This window comes from Mastigoproctus giganteus, chromosome 12 (assembly GCF_048544385.1).
Source record: "Mastigoproctus giganteus isolate SK-2022 chromosome 12, ASM4854438v1, whole genome shotgun sequence".
Lineage (NCBI taxonomy): Eukaryota > Metazoa > Arthropoda > Arachnida > Uropygi > Thelyphonidae > Mastigoproctus > Mastigoproctus giganteus.
Genome location: NC_143586.1, coordinates 100,619,723 through 100,639,507, shown reverse-complemented (window position 1 = coordinate 100,639,507; position 19,785 = coordinate 100,619,723). Strand labels below are relative to the sequence as shown.

General features: G+C 37.0%; 1 protein-coding gene across 1 annotated transcript in view; it reads right to left on the bottom strand.

Annotated features, from left to right (window-relative positions):
* The window catches only part of eIF3m (eukaryotic translation initiation factor 3 subunit m), a 123,486-nt gene extending 104,153 nt beyond the window's left edge, over window positions 1-19,333 (bottom strand). The window contains exon 1 of the mRNA XM_090386747.1: window positions 19,208-19,333. Coding sequence (XP_090242873.1) covers window positions 19,208-19,249 — 42 coding nt within the window. The 5' untranslated portion in view covers window positions 19,250-19,333. The remainder of the gene's footprint in view (window positions 1-19,207) is intronic.
* Window positions 19,334-19,785: the final 452 nt, after the last annotated feature.

Below are 19,785 nucleotides of genomic sequence, written 5' to 3'. Positions count from 1 at the left end.
ATGCAGTGGTCATTCCCTAACCTTTCTGCATCCTCTGTATTTGATGGTCACGGGATCGAACCACGGTGTAATCAAGAAGCATGTGCTACGCACTGCTGCTCCTGCCCGCCTGGCTACAGAGGCACCTCCACATCACAGTAACTAATCAAATTTGTCAGACAAGATCTCCCTTTAACAAACCCATGCTGTGTCTTAACTATTACTGCAGTCTTGTCTAGATGATCCTGCAATGCTCCTTTAACCAGTGATTCCATTATTTTCCCAGGAACACAAGTTAAACTAACAGCTCTGTAGTTACTTGTGTCACCTTTTAAACCCCCTTTGTGAATTGATGGTACATTTGCACACCTCCAGTCCACAGTCCAGAGTCCAAGGAAGCTTGGCTAAGGGTTTGCTTACTTCCTTTGCTGCCTCCTATAATATAACTGGACAGATCCCGCCCATCCCAAGTACCTTCCTTATGTTTAACTGCAACAATTTCTCCTCCACTTTGCTCTCAATTATTACAAAATAACTTAGTTCCCTGTTAGCATTTGATAAACTTCTGGCACTCCCCTCATTTGTCAGCTACCTGAGCATGATCATCAATAGTCATTCCATCTATGTTAAGTGGTCCAATCTGATTCATCCCTTTCCTTCTATATAATAAGTAAAGAACTCTTTGCTGTTTTTCTTTGCATCCTTTGCCAGATTTCTCATAATATGCCTTCGCCTGCCTAACTTCCTTTGTGACTTGATTACAGACTAGTTTATACCTGCCACAGACTTCTGTGTCACCTGATACTTTATATGCATCCCATACATTCTTCTTCTCTGCAATGAGCCTCATTAATTCATCTGACATCCATTTAGGCCTAAACCTTGAACAGTATTTCTTAGTATTTCTCAGATGGAATGAAAAGCCTATTAGCCCCAAAATTAAGTTCATAAAGGCTTCCCATTCAGAATTCAACGTTGGTAACATCATCAGTTGATCCCACTGTACAGAATTTAAAAACTGTCCGAGACCTCTGTAGTCACCTTTACAAAAGCCCTTCCTTTTAGCCTTGATGGTAGCTACATCTTTAAATAATTTCCACATCAGTGCATTGTGATCACTGTCACTCTGTGGTTCCTTTATCTGCAAATTCTTAATGCATGAATAACCACTGCTGATAATCAGATCAAGAGTATTATTCCCCCTGGTTGCCTCTCCAAAATGTTGCCGTAGAAAACAGTCATCCAATAAATCCACAAAAGTCTTGCTAGTGTGCGTGTGACCAACCCACAAATTCCACTCAATCTCTGGGAAATTAAAACTCCTCATTATAAGACACTGATTTACTGGCCCACTATTTCTCTGCACAATTGCTGTTATACTCATCAGATTCATTATCTCATTTTTCCTTTCCCAGTGCTTATGTCACACCAAACAGTCAACATTGCATTGTCCACCAACATCAATTGGATGCACTTCCTTAGATTTTGTGTTTCTTATTTCTTACTGTAATGTAAGATCTTCGACTGTTTAATTGTTTTCGTTTTAATTTCTGGAGAATGTCATACTGAAGTGTTCATATTGAGATAAACTTCTCTTATTCTTTTACAAAAATTGATATCACATAGAACGTATTGAGCATTAAAGCTCTGGTTCATACTATCAAATATCGTTTTTATGAAAATAGAGTTTTGGAATCTTAAATCCTGCTTCTTTAACAATACAGTTTTCAAACAATATATTCTATAAATTCATAAAATTAACTTGACAAGCATTATTTCATTATTAGAATTTAGTATTTTTTTTTTCGCAATTTTATTTTTCAGAATTTAAAATGAAAGCCATAAAAAATAACTGACAAAAAAAAAATATATATATATATATTTTTTAAAGTTATATATATATTACTTATTACAATTACTTTCTGCTGAAATTAAAAACATTTTCTTACCTTGATCTTTAGAAATTAATATCATAGCAATGATTTTTTTTTTTGCTTCATATTTTTCTTTTATTAAGTGGTTGCTTTGTTAATTACTAAACTCCATAATTTTTAAGGAATTTCTAACATGGCAGAAAATTGATATTTAATTGAAATTTTTCCCAGTGAGTTCTTCTCTATGCACTGTTAAAATAAAGTATCTTATTTTAAATACAAAGTAATTTTTAAAAACTTCTACAACAAAATTGGCTCTTTTTGATAATTACTATACTCCATTTTCAGAATATTATAACATGACAGGAAATAGAATTTTTTTTGTCTAAAAATAAAATCGCTTATAAGGAAACAAACAGTCAGTTATTTTTCTAAATTTTTTTCGATCTAACTGGTAATTTCGGCCAATCATTAGAATGGGAAGTTATTGAAATTTGTTTTTCCTCTATCCAGAACTGGATCAGGAAGAATCATCTGCACAGAGCTACAAACTGGGAAATAAATGTGTGGCAGGCAGCTTGGAAACAACAATTTATAGATATTACAGATTATTTGCAACCTGGGTTACATAGTTTTCTATAAACATAACAGTTATACATTTTGATACATTTTATGTCTAATTAAACTTTTCTGGAGTACATAAGTTTTTTAAATATTTCTCATGATCATTTCAAGTAATGCTTCAAAGTATGTTATAAATCTTTCAGTAGGCACTTCTCTTTAAAGTAACTGTAGAAAGTTCATAACAACGCAGCAGCATGAAAATAGATTTTAAAATCAGAGGAGAAAGAGGAGATCATTCTTGTCAGCTATTATTGTACAATTTTGGCTTAAAAAAGCTGCAATTCTCTGGAACTCTGATCCAACAGAAATGTAACTGAATGATAATACATAACTAGATGCAGAAAGCAGCATTACATCAAAAAAAGAAGTGTAGAGTTTTTTTTTTTTTTTTTGCAATTTTTAAAAAAAATATTCTGATTATTATTGACAACTTCACGATAATGTTGGGCAACTAAGTCAAACTTCGTGTGACCGTATCATAATTCCCAAATCCCTTTCTTTCACTACTGATTTTAGTTCAACTCCACCAGGTGTATAAGTTATTTTGGGGTTACTGTTCCCCAGGTGTAAGACGATGCACTTTGCTGGATTAAAGCAAAGGTACCACTTTGATGACCATCCCTGGAGTCTATCTAGGTCACTCTCTGAAGAAGCTCTGCTTGGCAGTGATCATTAACTACTGTACCGATCATTACATCATCTGCAATATTGAAAAATCAAGCCCTGTATCCATTCATCAATGTCATTTAAGAAAATCACAAGAGTGGTCCCATTACTGATCCTTGGGGACGCACACTTCTTACATTAACCGAATCTGAGAAATAATCATTTATCATAACCCTCTACCTCCTGCCTTGAAACCATTCTACTATCTATCTAAGGATTTTCCCTGCAATTCCAACCAGTTCCAGCTTATAAAGTAACCATTCGTGTGGGACTGAGTCCAATGCTTTGATGAAATCTAAATAAACAATGTTGAAATTATTCTCTAAATTCAGCTCATGAGTGATCCTGTCAAAACAGCTAACCAGGTTTGTGAAACTATCCCCAGGGGCTCACATCTGGTGAGTATGGGCTTGGCACACCCAGGGTCCTGAGCTGGATATTATCATTCTTCTCTTTCTTGGTGATTTCCTTCTACTTTTGTTTGTTTCTCTCTCTCAGGGTAACTAGGGATTTTTTTTTTGGCTGGTGCAGCATAAGCCTCAAGCTTCCTTGCACCATATAGCTAATAATAAATAATAATAATAATGATTTTCCCTTTACAAAACCATCCTGTGTATCCTTCAGAATTCCATTTCTATCTAAATGATTCCGAATTACATTCCTTGTTCATTGCCTCCATGATTATCCCTACTACTGAATTAACTTGACCAATCGGTAATTTCCCACTACACTCTTAGAACCACCTTTCTGTGGCAACGTATTGCCACTCTTTGGCAATACATTGGCACTTTTCCAAACTAACAGAATCCCTCGAGTCCAATGGTGCTCTCATAATTAGTCTTAATGGTTCAATGAATCGACTTGCCGCCTCCCTTAAAATTTTAACATATATGCTATCAACCCCAGGAGTCTTACTCACCTGTAGGCTCAAAAGTTTTTTCATTAAATAAACGTGTGAAATTTCAACATCATTAATTACATTTTTTTTCAACTTTTAATTTCTCATTGACACAGGGTTTTTCTTCTGTAAATATTGATGCAAAGTAACCGTTGAATTCATCTGCAACTTCAGCTGGGGTATCTAATACTATCCTATGCCCATTACATAAGAGTCCGATCTGATTTGTCCTCTTCTTTGCATTTATATATATGAATTCCTTATCTCCACTCTTTGCCAGCAATTTCTCATAATTTGCCTTTGCCAGCCTAAACTTTTCTGTAGCCCTATTACAGATCAATTTGTAGCTGTTATAGGCTTCATTACTTTTTACTGCTCTAACTTTTCCATGCTGTCTTCTTCTGATCAAGTAATCTGGTAACTTTATTATTCAAACTTGGAATCCTCCTCACATGGAGTATTTTTTTAATGGTATATACACATTTCTGTATCCTTGTCACCTTGTCATTTGTCACCTTGAATGTGTACATATACACATTCAAGGTGTACATATACACATTCAAGGTGACAAATGTTTTAAAAAGGTATACCACAATTCAGTTGTATTCGCTCTCTGTAATATATCTACCCAGTTAATAGAGGCCATACAGCACCTTAAGCCTTCGTAATTTTCTTTCCTGAAATTAAAACCTTTTCCTAACTACTACTACTACCTCTCTCTCTCGTCATCGTCCACCGTAGAACTGAGTGATGACTTCCTGCTACTGGCTTCTGTACTGTCAGCCTTGTCATCTGGTTCATGGGTGATGATGAGGTCTAGAATATTCTTTTCCCTAATATTTTCAAATAACATTAATACAATTTGTACTGACAAAAGAAACGTCACTCACAGTTAACAATATTACATTGTTAACTGTGAGTGATCCATGATGTCTTCCTCAAGAAAACTTGATCCATGGTGTCTTCCTCGAGAAAGTATCCAGATGATAAACTTGCATTCATCTACAATAGGTATGATAGATCAAAAAAGGCTTCAGCAATTCCATCTTCAAAGAGTTCTGCATCCAATAAGTTGGGAGGCATGTTATCAGTGGTACAATCACACACTATATCTGGAAGGGTATAAGGTCTGACAACCTACTTAACATGTTTTTCAAATTTCCTGTCACACTGCAGAAAGCAAATGCACAACTACTACCCAGGTCTCCCATCCAGATTTTGACACCTGAATAGTGTATGAATGTGTAGTGAAAACGGCAGGCTGCACCACTGCTTCAGTTTCCTTTTTGTCAGTTTGTGAACTCCCCCACCATACTCAAAAACAACTCAGATTTATGTTGGAAACAGAGGATGCAGCAATATTAGTTTCATCAATGTATTTCCAAATTCAGGTTCAAATTTCAGTAGGAGTTTCTTCTGATAACTGTCTTCTTGCTGGTGACATTCCAAAAGGGTTTCAATGATAGAACGTTTAAATGGCATATTGCACAAGTTACCTTGATCAAATAGTACAGTTGAAGAATGTTGAGCTGTTGGAAACAGAAGTCTTTTGAAAAATTTTGCCTTATTTTTTTTTTTACTTAATTGACATATCACAATGCAAGGTCAATGAATAGTTTTAATAGTCCTATTCATATCTGCTAGCCTATTTTTAAATTTAGCTAAAGGCTTTTTAAGTTATGACTTAATAGCCATAGAGCCTTTGTATTGTTAATTTGGTATGAATATTGTATCTTGTAACCAACAACTCTTAGTGTAGTGAATGGTAGTGAAACTGCAGTGTTTTAATTTTGGTAAATAGGTAATTCAAATTCTAATATTACAGGTTGGCATATTTTTTTGTCAGCTAAGAATTCAATTAATAGATAATTATTACTTATTATAACTAATTTATAAATTACAAATGTAAGCATATAGTATAATACATAAAACAAACTTCAGTGTAATTATACAGGGTATTTCAAAAGTGATGGTCAATAATTTAAAGGTGAAACAGGCTACAATATGCAAAAAAAGCTTAGAAAACATGGGTCCTTAAGTGAATCGTTTTCGAGATATTGCACATTTCTAGTTGGGATCCACCACTGACTTGTTTGTTTAGGTTAGGTTATGCTCATTCTCTCCCTTTCCCCTCTCTCAACACTCTGAGACATAACAGGCATACTAGTACTTGGCAAAGGATAGTCAACATCGAAAGAGGTTACAGCAACGAAGGGTATGCGAACATGCACTTCATGTATGGTAAGGCCAACAGCAGTGCACTCGAGGCTGCACGTTTGTACCAAGAAGCATTTCCACACCGAAGGCAGCCCAACAGGTGCACATTCATCAGGGTACATCAATGCCTTAGAGAACATGGGCGCTTCACAAATGGAGTACGAGCGGGTAGGCCCAGAAGCATAACACCTGATGTTTTGAGTAAAGTGTATTAGAAAGAATATCCTGTGGTGTTGAAACCAAAAATTAAAAATATGTATTATCTTATGTTTAATAAAACCACCCTTAGCAAAGGACTCTCAGTTTTTTGCTAAACTAGTGCTCCCATAGTCAGCGGTGAATCTTAACAGAAAATGTGCATTATCTCGAAAACAGTTCATTTGCAGCCCAATGTTCACTGGGACTTTTTTTTGCTTATTTTAGTTTGTACAGTTTACCATTAAATTATTGACCATTTTTGAAACACCCTGTATATACAGGGTGAAATACGAAAAAAAAGCCTAGTAAACATGGGTCCTTAAGTGAATCGTTTTCAAGATATTGCACATTTCTAGTTGAGATCCACTAGGGCTTACAATACCGCGATCCCGGTAATTTTTTTCTTGTATTGAAATAGCGGTATTGATACAACAAATACCGATTTTTCTGTACTAATTTTAAAAAAATAATTGTTTATAATTTAATCACATAAAGGTTATAAAATCACCTTTATTTGATTAGGACGTTGCTATCTCTAGTAGCAAATGTTCGATAAATCATCGATAGGACACCATGCAACATTGCAACCTGTCCACAATTCTCTGACAACTTCATGTCTGACCATATCGTAACTCCCAAGTCCCGTTCCTCCGCTACTGACTTTAGTTCAACTCCACCAATTGTATAAGTAATTTTGAGTTGCTGTTCGCCAGGTGTAAGACCTTGCATTTTGCTGAATTAAAGCATAGCTGCCACTTTTCTGACCATCCTGGAAGTCTATCTAGGTCACTCTGAAGAAGCGCTGCTTGGCGGCGATCATTAACTACTCTACTGATCTTTACATCATCTGCAAGTTTAGACCTCGCAACCTCCATCCCTTCATAGATGTCATTTAAGATAATCAAACACAACAGTGGTCCCAATACTGATCCTTGGGGAACCCCACTTCTTACATTAACCCAATCTGAGGAATAACCATTTATCACAACAGTCTGCCTGGTGCCCTCGTGCTATCCATCTAAGGATTTTTCCCTATGATTCCAGCCTGCTCCAACTTATAAAGTAACCACTCATGTGGGACTGAATCAAATGATTTGCTGAAATACAAATAAACAATGTCAAAATTATCCCCTAAATCCAGCTCACGAGTGACCTGTCAAAATGGCTAACCAGATTTGTTAAACATGATTTTCTCTTTACAAAACCATGCTGTGTATCCTACAGAATTCCATTTCCATCTAAATGATCCTGAATTCCACCCTTGATCATTGCCTCCATGATTTTCCCTACTACTGAAGTTAGACTGGCTGGTCGGTAATTTCCTGTTACACTCCTAAAACTGCCTTGATGTTCCAATTTACACCAATCCAATGGAATCTCTCCTGAGTCCAGTGATGCTCTCATAACTAGCCTTAATGGTTCAATGCACTCACTTGCTGCCTCCTTTAAGATTATAGAGTATACACCTTCAACCACAGAAGCCTTATTCGCCTGTAGGCGCGAAAGTTTTCTCATTTCAAATTTCAACATCATTAATTACATTTTTTTCAACTTCACTTCCATAATATCTCATTGACACAAAGGGTTTTTTTATGTAAATATCAATGCAAAGTAACTGTTTTCATCTGCAACTTTAGCTATGCTATCTAATACTATCCCACGTCCATTACATAAGGGTCCAATCTGATTTGTCCTTCTTTTCTTTGCATTTACATATGTGAAGAATTCCTTAACTGCACTCTTTGCTCACTTCTTTATTTCTTATCCCCACTCTTTGCTCTCTCTCTCCCAGACTCAATAAAGATACTATAGTGAAAATTATACTTTTCTTAATAAAATGACCTTCTCCTTCAGAAAACGATGAACATAATTCAACCATGGAAGACCAACATTGAACCGAACATCAGTGTTCGCAAATTCTTTCCAAAATAAGAAATTGCCTGACTCCAATGAGATTTTAAAAGATGAACATGAGTTGGAAATTAATGAAATACTTAACTATTTTTGCTAAAAAAGTTCCTAGAAAATATGGACCGAGATAGTCTACAATTATCTCAGTACAATAGTACCAGAATAGAATTCGAAAGGGCATTTTCTGCCGTTAATCAAATACTGTATGTACCAAAATTAGGTCCATTTTAAACGATCATACTATTGATTGCTTATCTTTCTTAAGAACTCAATTTATTCGGATAGGTAGTGTGGATGCTTAAACATAACTAAACTTTGCAGTAACAATATGTATTTATTTTTTTTTAAGTTATTAATATACTGGCATAGACTAATAATCAAATAGACCACAGAACACTATTTTGGCGGAGTTAGCATTAGCATTACCATTAGTAGAGGCATATGATGCAAGAAAGCAAGCTTATGCAGCATCAGCCAAAAAAAAAAAAAAAAAAAAAACCACTCTCCCATTTCACTCCTCTGTTCTTTCCACATACCTGTCCAGCTCAGCCTTAAATTTATTTAGGCTATCAACTTCCGCAACAAAGGATGGAAGTCTGTTCCACTAAACAACTACCCGCTGGCTAAAGACAAACTTCCGCACATCTATCCTACATCTGTCTTTCCTCAATTTGAATTTATTCCCTCTCAGGTGATTATTCTGAGCAAGAGGAAGCATCCCATCAGCATTGAGCATGCTCAAACCACTCAAGACTTTATACACCTCAATCGGATCAGCTCGCAGGTTCCTAGTCTCCAGACACTAATTTACAAAATTTAAGCCCTTTCCTCTTAAGCGCAACCATTCGTTCCATTCACTAAACTTGTTGCCCTTCTCTGTACTCGTTCTAACAGCTCTACATCCTTCTTAAAATGAGGCCTCCAGACCTATATACAGTACTCAAGGTGTGACCTGACCATTGCCTTATACAAGGGGATAATCACCTCCTTATCCCTGCTAGAAAAATTCCTGTATATCATTGACAAGACACTATGAGCTACTCTTGCAGACCATCTGCACTGCTCAGTAAACTTCATATCTGCCTGCACAATTACCCCCAGGTCCTTTTCGTTCTCTACCAGTCAGTGTAGTACCACAGAGTTGATACGTCACTCTGGGGTTACTGCTTCCCATACGTAGTACTGTACATTTGTCAATGTTAAGCTTCATTTGCCACCTCTCAGCAAGCTGCTCAACATTTCTAGATCCTGTTGCAGCAGCGTACTGTCATTAGTGTCCTTAACAACCCTGCCAACCTTCGTATCATCTGCAAACTTGGACATTAAGCTTTATGTTAAGTTTGCATAGAAAAGTATGCATAGGGGTAATGACGTCTACGGTCTTATATACAATTTATCCTGGAGTACAGGAGCTGAAGGAAAGGGGGAAGCAAATCAATATCATAACTAAACTTACTTCCTTGTGTAATTTTTTTTATAATTATTGGTATTTCAAAATTTTTATTATTATTAAAATAAATAATAAAAGTTTATTTAAATAAATGATTATTATTATTATTAAAATAAATGACCATGGATCTGTGGTTGAAAAAGGGAACTTTAAAACAAGAAGCAAAGTACTTCTAGTAGTGCAACTGTGGTCGATGAATATGAACTCAATATTGTCACACTTCAAAGTGAGGATGAACAATCACAGCCTTTTTTCCCCCAAAAATCTGAAGTGAAAAAACAATGAAAGACCAACTAATGAAAGACCAAAACGAAAGTATGATGGCAGTACAGTATTTGAATTTCGGCTTTACATGTGTTGGAAATAAAGATGCTCCTGATGTATGTTCTCCACAAAATCATTCTTTTTAAAGCAGTTGATTATTATACTGTCTGAAACAATAACAATAAGGATCTGAGACATTTCACTTCAGCAGCAAATTGTTCTCTTCTATGTTGCAGATAAATAATGCCTTGGTCCAGTGGTTGCATAAAACTGATGATACTGAGTAAAACCAACAACTACATATTCGTAAATTTAAGTGCCTCAGCAGAACATGCTATGCAATAAACTAGAATCATTAAAATTTTCCATTTTCCTGAAGCCATTCTTCCATCCACACTCAATAACCAAAACAAACTTTGAATAACATCATAATCGCATGAAAATTGATAAAATTCTAAAACATCTTGGCCTGGATAATTTTCCAACCACAAGTGGGTGCAATTTTGTACTGCTGTCTACACTGCAGCATAACAGAATAATGGGTTGTTTTTTTTTACTTAATTTTCCACCATTAAAAGACTTCTCAAATGGAAATTGTTTTGTTTGGAAGCAAATTATAAAAAATACCTATCTTGTCATGATTAAAAATATCCTTTGGATTATATTTTTAAAGAATGGCTTGTATAGAACTGAAACAGTCTGTGGCCTTTTGTTTGTCAACTGATGCAGACTCACTGCAAACATTGTGAAAACTAAGTTATTCCTGTCCTTAAATCTTTGGAGCCAGCCAATGCTACATTTGAAGTTGTCAATTCCATATTGTTAAGATATATTGATAGATAATCAACCTTTTCTCACAAAACTGGACCTGATACTGTCAAATCAGATGATCAAATTTGTTTGTACCACTGAATAAGCTTTGCTTCTAACTCCCCATGTTTTGCACCACAAATTCATTCTTTTGTTTTTTATCGCCATTCCAGTGTTATGCACTTCAAGTTTTTTGTTTTTCAGTTTCATTGACAAAGCAGATAAAGGATGTTGTATTCTTCTGCAATGTCTGTTTTACTTCATTTCATCCGATCAACCTCCTGTATAAGTTTCAGTTTAATTTCCAGGATTAATTCTCTCTGCTTTCCCTTTTTTAGCATAACTGCTAGATGAGGTTTAATACAGACTTTAAATTAATTTAAAGACAAGCTCCAAAAGGATATCAGATATCAGCTCAGATCCTTTAAAAATTGCACAAAAGGCAACATAAAGTGCAACTAATCTACAATAGATGTTTTTCAGAGTTGTACTTATGTTGTAGCTACCAAAAACTGGCCTTGTTGTAAAAGTAAATTAAGAAGTCAATGCTATCTTTCAGGAAATGCAGACCTGGATAATCACATCTGGGTAGTGGGATTAAATATTTATAGAAAAACTGAACAGAAGTTTGTATTAAACATACAAAACCACATTTTCTCAAGGAGTAAAAAAGGACTTTGCAACATATATTTAACTGAGTTTTGCAATAAACAAATGTGTTTACTAAAAAAGCCTATCTTTTTGTAGAGGAATGACTTTGTCATTCCCCTCAAAAAAAAAAAGGCTTTTTTAGTAAACACAATTGCAACTAATCTACAATAGATGTTTTTCAGAGTTGTATTATGTTGTAGCTACCAAAAACTGGCCTTGCTGTTAAAAGTAAATTAAGAAGTCAACGTTATGTCAATGCTGTAGTCAGCTAAGTCAATGCTATAGGGGAATGACTTTGTCATTCCAATCAAAAAGATAGGCTTTTTTTAGTAAACATAGGCTTTTGTAGGAGAATGACAATGTCATTTCCCTACAAAACCTATTAACCAGGTTGTATTAATGAGATTCTTCTACTATATATATATATATCCAGTCAGAATCTTAATTAACTCAATTAAGGCCTTATGCAGACATCTAGTCTGCAAACTGTAACTTACAAAATTGAGTCTTTCCATAGGAATTGTCTTTAAACCAATAATTAACCTTTCTGTTTTTCACTATATCTTTAACAACAGATCCATAACCATCCTGATATGAACCTTCAAAACCTATTATAGAGCTCAACATGTATCCCAACCATGGCTACATATAATCAAAAGTAATTACCTCTTTGTCCCCACATCAAAATTCTTATAATTATAAAAAGCAGATTATGATGTCCTGGCAAACTGTCCATAATTGTGAGAAAACCCTCATGTCAGACTGCACAATCAGCTTCCTAGGACTTTTTTTTTCTTTCTCAACTGCTATATGTTTGTTCCCTAGTATTAAGATGATAATGTGGGATTAATATTACCTAAATGTAAAACTTTATATTTCCCAAACTTAAGTGCAATTTTTGAGTTCAATTGAGTAATTTAGGTCTTTCTTGGTTACTATCATTTATTAGCAATAATTAACCTTGCTGCTTTTCATTATACCTTTTATAATGGATCTATATCTATCATCAAATGAAAGTATACAGTTATAGTAGTAGTAGTGGCATGTGATGCAAGAAAGCAAGTGTGTGTCTTTTTTGGCTGAGCTTATGCAGCAACGGCCAAAAAAAAAAAAAAAAAAAAACACACCATTCCCTCCAAATGCCTGTCCAGTTCCTTGTTAAATTTATTTAACCTATCAACTTCCACAATGACGGATGGAAGTTTGTTCCAGCAATTAACCACCCGCTGACTAAAGGCAAATTTCTGCACATCAATTCTACATCTGTCTTTTCTTAATTTGAATTTATGCCCCCTTAGGTTCGTAATCTGAACAAGTGGAAGGATCCACTTGTTCAGCATCAGAATTCAGCGTGCTCAATCCATTCAAGGCATTATACACCTCAATCAGATCACCGTGCAGGTGCCTAGTCTCCAGCCACTGCAATTTGCAGAACTTAAGCCTCTCTTTGTAAGAGGATCCCTTCATTCCCCTCACCAATCTTATTGCCCTTCTCTGTGCACACTCAAGCAAATCTACATTCTCCCTAAAATGAGGCCTCGAGACCTGTACGCAGTACTCAAGGCGTAGCCTGACCATTGCCTTATACAGAGAAACAATCACCTCCTTTCCCCTGCTAGCAAAATTCCTATATATCATTGACAAAACCCCATGACCTGCCCTAGGAGTCTGACTGCATTGTTCAGAAAACTTCATATCTGACTGCACAATTACTCCCAGGTCTTTTTCATTTTCTACCATCTTAAGTGTAGTACCACAGTTGGTACATTTCTCTGGGGTTACTTCTTCCCATATGCAGTACTTTACATTTTGTCAAGGTTAAACTTCAGTTGCCACTTCTTAGCCCATCTGCCCAAATTATCTAGATCCTGTTGCAGTAGCACACTGCCATTACTGTCATTAACAACTCTGCCAACCTTTGTATCATCTGCAAACGTTACCAATAAGCCTGATATACCTTCATCAATATCACTGATAAATCCTTGCTGTTTTTCTTAGCATCCTTTGCCAAAGATTTCTCGTATTTGCCTTCGCCTGCCTAACCTCCTTTGTGACCTGATTACAGACTAGCTTATATCTGCCATAAGATTCTGAGTCGCTTGATAATTTATATGCATCCCATGCATTTTTCTTCTCTGTCACGAGTCTCATTAGTTCATTTGATAACCATTTAGGCCTAAACCTTGAACAATATTTCTTAATAGATATGAAACTTTTAGTAGCATCCACGATTAATTCCTTGAATGCTTCCCACTTAGAATTTACTGTTGGTAACATCGTCAGTTGATCCCACTGTACAGAATTTAAAAACTGTCTGAGACCACTATACTCACCTTTACGGAAGCAAAACCCTTTCCTTGGCCCCTGATGGTAATTATATCTTTAGTTAAAATCCAAATCAGTATACTGTGATCGTTGCCATATAGTGGTTCCTTTATCTGCAAATTCTTAATACACGAATGATCACTGCTGATAACCAAATCAAGAGTATTACCCTCTCTGGTTGCCTCTCGAACATGCTGCTGCAGAAAACAATCATCCAATAAATCCACAAAAGTCTTACTAGTGTGTGAGTGACCAACCCACAAATTCCGGTCAATATCTGGGAAGTTAAAATCCCCCATTATAAGACATTCTGATTTACTAGCCCACTATTTCTCTGTACAATTGTTCATTGTACTCATTCGAGTCATTAGGCCTATAACACACTCCTACTCTTATTTTTGCTTTCGCAGTGCTTAAGATGCAGGCTAACCATGGCTGCATATAAAGGAATAATTACATCGGTAATTATCATCAGCAACCTTTGTCATGAAAGCTTATGCCTTCATCAATATCATTAACATATATCAAGGAAACAATCAGAAACAAGTAATGTAACCTAGTCTCTCAGAGCAATAACCATTTCCTAATCAAAATATACTTTGACAAAATAATTCACATTCAGTTCCCTAGTATCAATCTCATAGGTTCTCAAACTTTCTTGATTCACGGCGCCCTTAATGTCTAAGTATTTTTTTTCACGGTGCCCCTAGTCCCAAAGAAATACTTAAAAGTTCCATTTATTAAGTAATTAGGTCCAAACAACTTAATAAGTAATTCTGAAACCATAAACTACCTTGAGCTAGTAGTTTTTTTTTTTTTTTATGAGAACCCCAAACACGAGAGGTATTATAACCTATAGTACTTAGTACCGTGCTTGGGTTGGAGGTTGAGAAGACGAAAGAAGATATTTGTTGATATTGGACTTGAACTTCTGTAGATTGTAATTTTCAGGAAATACGTATGAAGGAAGGTTGTTCCGGAAAACGGCAGTTGAATCAATAAATGAGGAAGATGAAAAGTTGGTTCTGTGAGTTTGAAGTTGGACAGTAAATGGCTGGTGGCGGCACGTGTTCGGACTGTTTTGAAAGAGAGAGCGGGAATTATAGAAGCCAATTCAGAAGAACAGTGCCCATGGAAGTATCTGTAGAAGAGGCATGCAGCAGAAACAGTGCGTCTATGAGAAAGCGAGTGGAGAGACTCTGTTAGAGATGAATCATTAATTAACCTAACTGCCCTCTTCTGAATGGAATCAAGAAGCCTGAGAGAGGTTTTGGGAGCACCACCCCAGATGTGGGAACAATATTCCATGGCAGGGCAGATTTGCGATTTATACAGAGTGAGCAGCTGTTTGGGAGAAAAGTAACGCTGAGAGCGAAAGAGAAAACCAAGTTTTTTAGATGCAGAGGAAGCAATATTTGTAATGTGCTTGTGCCAAGAGAGATTAGAAGTCAGGGTAATCCCCAAAAGAGATATATCATTTTGCCTAGAAATCGGAGTGTCACTAAAGAGAAGCATAGGAGCAGAAGAATCCTTTTTGCGAGATATAAGACAAGATTGAGTTTTAGAAGTGTTGAAATCAACTAAGTTGTCTTTGCTCCACTGGAGAATTACCTGAAGATCGGCATTTGAGGAATTGGCAGCAGATTTTCGAGAACTTGAAGCTGATTGAGCTGGACAAGGTTTCTCAAAATGGAAAGTTGAATGCAATGTGCTATCATCGGCAAAACTATGGATAGGATTTCCAGTCAATGGAAGAAGGTCATTGATATACAAGAGGAAAAGAGTGGGGGAAAGAACTGAACCTTGGGGGACACCGGCATTAGTGGAGAAGTTAGAAGACAGAGAGCCATCTACCATCACCCTCAGTGAGCGATCAGAGAGAAAACTGGATAACCAATTACTAAAAACAGTTGGCAAACCATAAGATGGAAGCTTGTTTAGAAGACCTTTATGCCAAACACGATCAAAAGCCTTTGAGATGTCAAGAGCAACTACTTGTGTTTCACCAAACCTTTCCATTGAATTAGTCCATAAATGGGTAACATAAGCCAGAATATCACCAGTGGATCGACACTGACGGAATCCATACTGGCGATCGTTGATCAGACGGAAGGTTTCTAGGTGGTTTAAGAGTTGGCGGTTAATTGATTTCTCCATTACTTTAGAAAGCGTAGAAGTAATTGCAATGGGACGATAATTGGATGGGAGGGATTTGTCACCCTTTTTAGGAACTGGCTGGATATGAGCAAATTTCCAAGCAGAAGGAAAAACACCTTTGGAATAAGAAAGTGAAAAAAGGCGGCAAAGAATAGGAGTAAGTTCAGGAGCACAGGTTTTGAGAACAAGTGGAGAAATACCTTCAGGACCTGGAGCTTTCTTAGCATCAAGATTCATCAAAATCCTTCTGATATTCTTTTGACGGAAGACCACAGGAGGCATTGAATGGAGCGTGTTAGGAATGGTGGGAGGTGTTTTACCAAGCTCATTAATACATGAGCTCGAAGAAAAATGGGATGCTAGCAGGTCAGCTTTATCCTTGGCTGAAGTGACAACAGAACCATCTGGTTTGGACAGAGGTGGGAGCAGAGATGGGCAAAAGTTGCGGCCAATAGCTTTGGCAAGAGACCAGAATGCTCGGCTACCATTAGGGCAAGAAGCAAGTTTTCTACTCTTAGCCTGTTCAAACTCTAGTTTGGACTGATTAATAACTGTTTTACAATTGTTGCGAGCTTTGGTGTAGGCAGAAAATGAAACTGAAGAAGTAGAAACAAGCCAATTACGATATGCAACGTTCTTCTCTTGGACAGCCTTAGCACATTTATTGGAAAACCAAGGTTTAGATAAAGGACGAGATTTTAAAGTGGAGTGTGGGATAAAGGATTCCATTCCTGCAAGAATAATTTCACTGACACGATCTGAGCAAACGTTGACATCAGAAGTTTTGAAACAGTAATCAGACCAAGGAAAAGAAGAAAAGAATCTCGCAGGTCATCCCATTTTGCATTCTTGTAATGCCAAACAATACGAGGTTGGGAATAGCCATGAGATAAAGGTTCCATTGGAGAAGAGACAATCACCAAGTTGTGATCTGAAGTGCCTAAAGGACCTCTCACTTCAACCTTGTACTTAGAAGGGTTGTTTGTGAGAAAAAGATCAAGCGTATTAGCTGTATGATTAGGATTGTCCGGTATTCTTGTAGGTAAATGAATAATCTGTGCTAGGTCATTAGTAATTGCAAAAGCCTCAGCATCTCGACCTGCTGGGTCGGTGTGACTAGAAAACGGAAGCCAGCTGGAGTTGTGAACGTTAAAATCACCAAGGAAAATTACCTCACTGTTAGGAAAGTTGGACTGGAGAAAGTCAAGTTGCAAAGAGAGGAAGTCAAAGAGCTCCAAGTGATTAGTGGAGTTGGGAGAACGGTAGAGACAACAGATGAATTTTACACAATGAGGTAGAGAGATTTTAAGCCAGAGAAGATCAAAGAGAGGAGATTCCAAATTGCCAAGTCTCTGACAGGGAATATCAGAACGGACATATGCACAAGTACCACCTTTGAGTCGAAAGGAATCATACAGCAAATAATTTGGACATCTGAGATGAGCAGTAGTTGAATCAACTGATAACTGAGATTCAGTCAGAAAAAGTACATGGGGTTTGGAAGACTGCAAGTGGAAATGGACATCATTGAGATTAGAATTGAGACCACGTATATTTGTGAAATGAATTAGGAAGTCCTTGGGAGGTTTAGATCTTTTCACAGATAGGCTTGCTCTATTATTTTGACAATTCATGGTGTATTCAATAGTAAGAAAAAGTGGGTGGGACATGCTGTATGAAGTAATGAAATTTTTGGATATGGCGTACATGTGGTAAGAATATACCCAGATCCTTGACATAACGTGGCCTCGACAATGCTCCCCGCATACACACTACTCGGACTCCCTCCAGTCACTATCTGGCAGAGTAGAGGTAGCAAGATTATACACTAGCTGATCCGGAAGCTTCCTAGAGAGTTACCAATAGGTTCAGTCCGGTGTACTAACTAGCGGCCGGCCTGCGAACACCGTTTTAGAGCTGTACCCTAGAAATGTAAGGAATATTGGATCTCGCCACGACATTCATCATAACCTCAAAAATCATCAATCATATTGCATGATGGAAGAGATAGGGAAGGGTTGGCCGGAACTTAGCTCTAGAGACTAAACATGGGTTCCATCACTTCAAACCTCCAATAAGCAAAGTGGTGGTATTTCACCGGTTGATGAGAGTCATCTACCACCTAGTACTGCCTGGTAACATAGAGGGGCGGCGTTCCTCCATGTGGTGTGGGCGCCACACCTCGACCCCTGCTTACGTTGGTTCACACCTGGGTGATCACCCACCATGTACTTGTGCATGAAGGTTATACCCAGGATTACTAACAGTCCCACCATCGTGAAGGTGCAAGCAGAGGATTTGGCTGTCATAGACCGTCCGGACTTGGCCGAAATTGGGTCCACTTTGACTTGAGTGTCACCCGAATATCAGTTCCATCAGCGTTTTAGACTCCCAGGTAGCAAGAACAGCTTGTCTGGGCATATCTGGGAGAATGTCTGTGACAATCTCAAGGACTGCAAGTTCCCGCGGCGTCAGACAGATGTCAAGTAAAGCTGTTTCCCTCAAATTTAAAATATCCGGTGGTGCCCCCCGTGAGTTTGATGTGGCACCACAGTGCAGTTTGGTAACCGCTGTCATAACTTATCAGATTAGCCATACATGATTTTCCTTTAACAAACCCATACTACTTTTCTTATACAATTTCATTTTTGTATGTCTAAACCATTTCACTCTTAAAACCACCTTTGTTAACTGGAGACCTTTTGCAAATCTCCAGTCCGATGGACTTCAGTCCAGAAGTACACACACACACAATTCATTGGGGTTTTAAATTCCATCCTGGAATTTAAATAGGATTTATTGTCAACCTATGCCTTGGGACCCTAAAGCCTGCTAAAAACTCATGCTTTGGGACCCTAAAGCCTGCTAAAAACTCATGCTTTGGGACCCTAAAACCTGCTAAATCATGGCTTGGGACTCATAAGAACAGGGGTACCCCAGTTTCATAGACTAAATAATACAATGTAAAAAGTTGTTCTTAATGCAATGACAATTCCACAACAATGATATACATAATAGGCTAATTGCAATTTGAATTTTTAACATAAGGTCGAAAATCTTGACGCACATCAAAACAGCAATAAAAAGTGTTTCCCAAAATAAAATTCGACGGCATTAAACTTCACATTAATAATTTAAATGTATTAGAATATTACATTAAAAAATCAGGAAAATAAAACCAACCTGTTCTTCAACCGAAACATCAATAAACGTCATCAAACTCATCTTATAAAAACGTGACGGCCAAAATACAGTAACAGCAAAAGGAAACACAATCGACACCTAGCGTGAATTATTCTGATGAATAGATGCCAATTTGTTTTTCCTTTCTGGATAAATACTGTTCTGAATTCGATAAAGTAAAATTACATGTACGTATATGGCTCGCCTCCGGAGAAACGGAATAAGGAAGTTGTAGGTAGGAGAAACAATTTACTAATCCTTTAATGAACACGAGTAATGCTTTAATGAACGCAGGTTTAATGAACACAACTAAATTACATAAAATAAGGCAAAACAAAACAAAATAGTAGCTTTCGAGTCAGAGAGACTCTTCATCAGCTGATCATAAACTTTAGTATCATACAAAGAATGTCTGGGCATGGTCATGTAAGGTAAACAAAGCGTGACACGAATGCAAGCAACAATCGCTGGTTAGAGCTAGATGTTTGTAGGTTGTGACTGCAATGCGCGTACGTGGGGTACGCGCCAACGTTTACACATTGTAGGATAACTGCCTCCATGATTGGATGAATACGTAT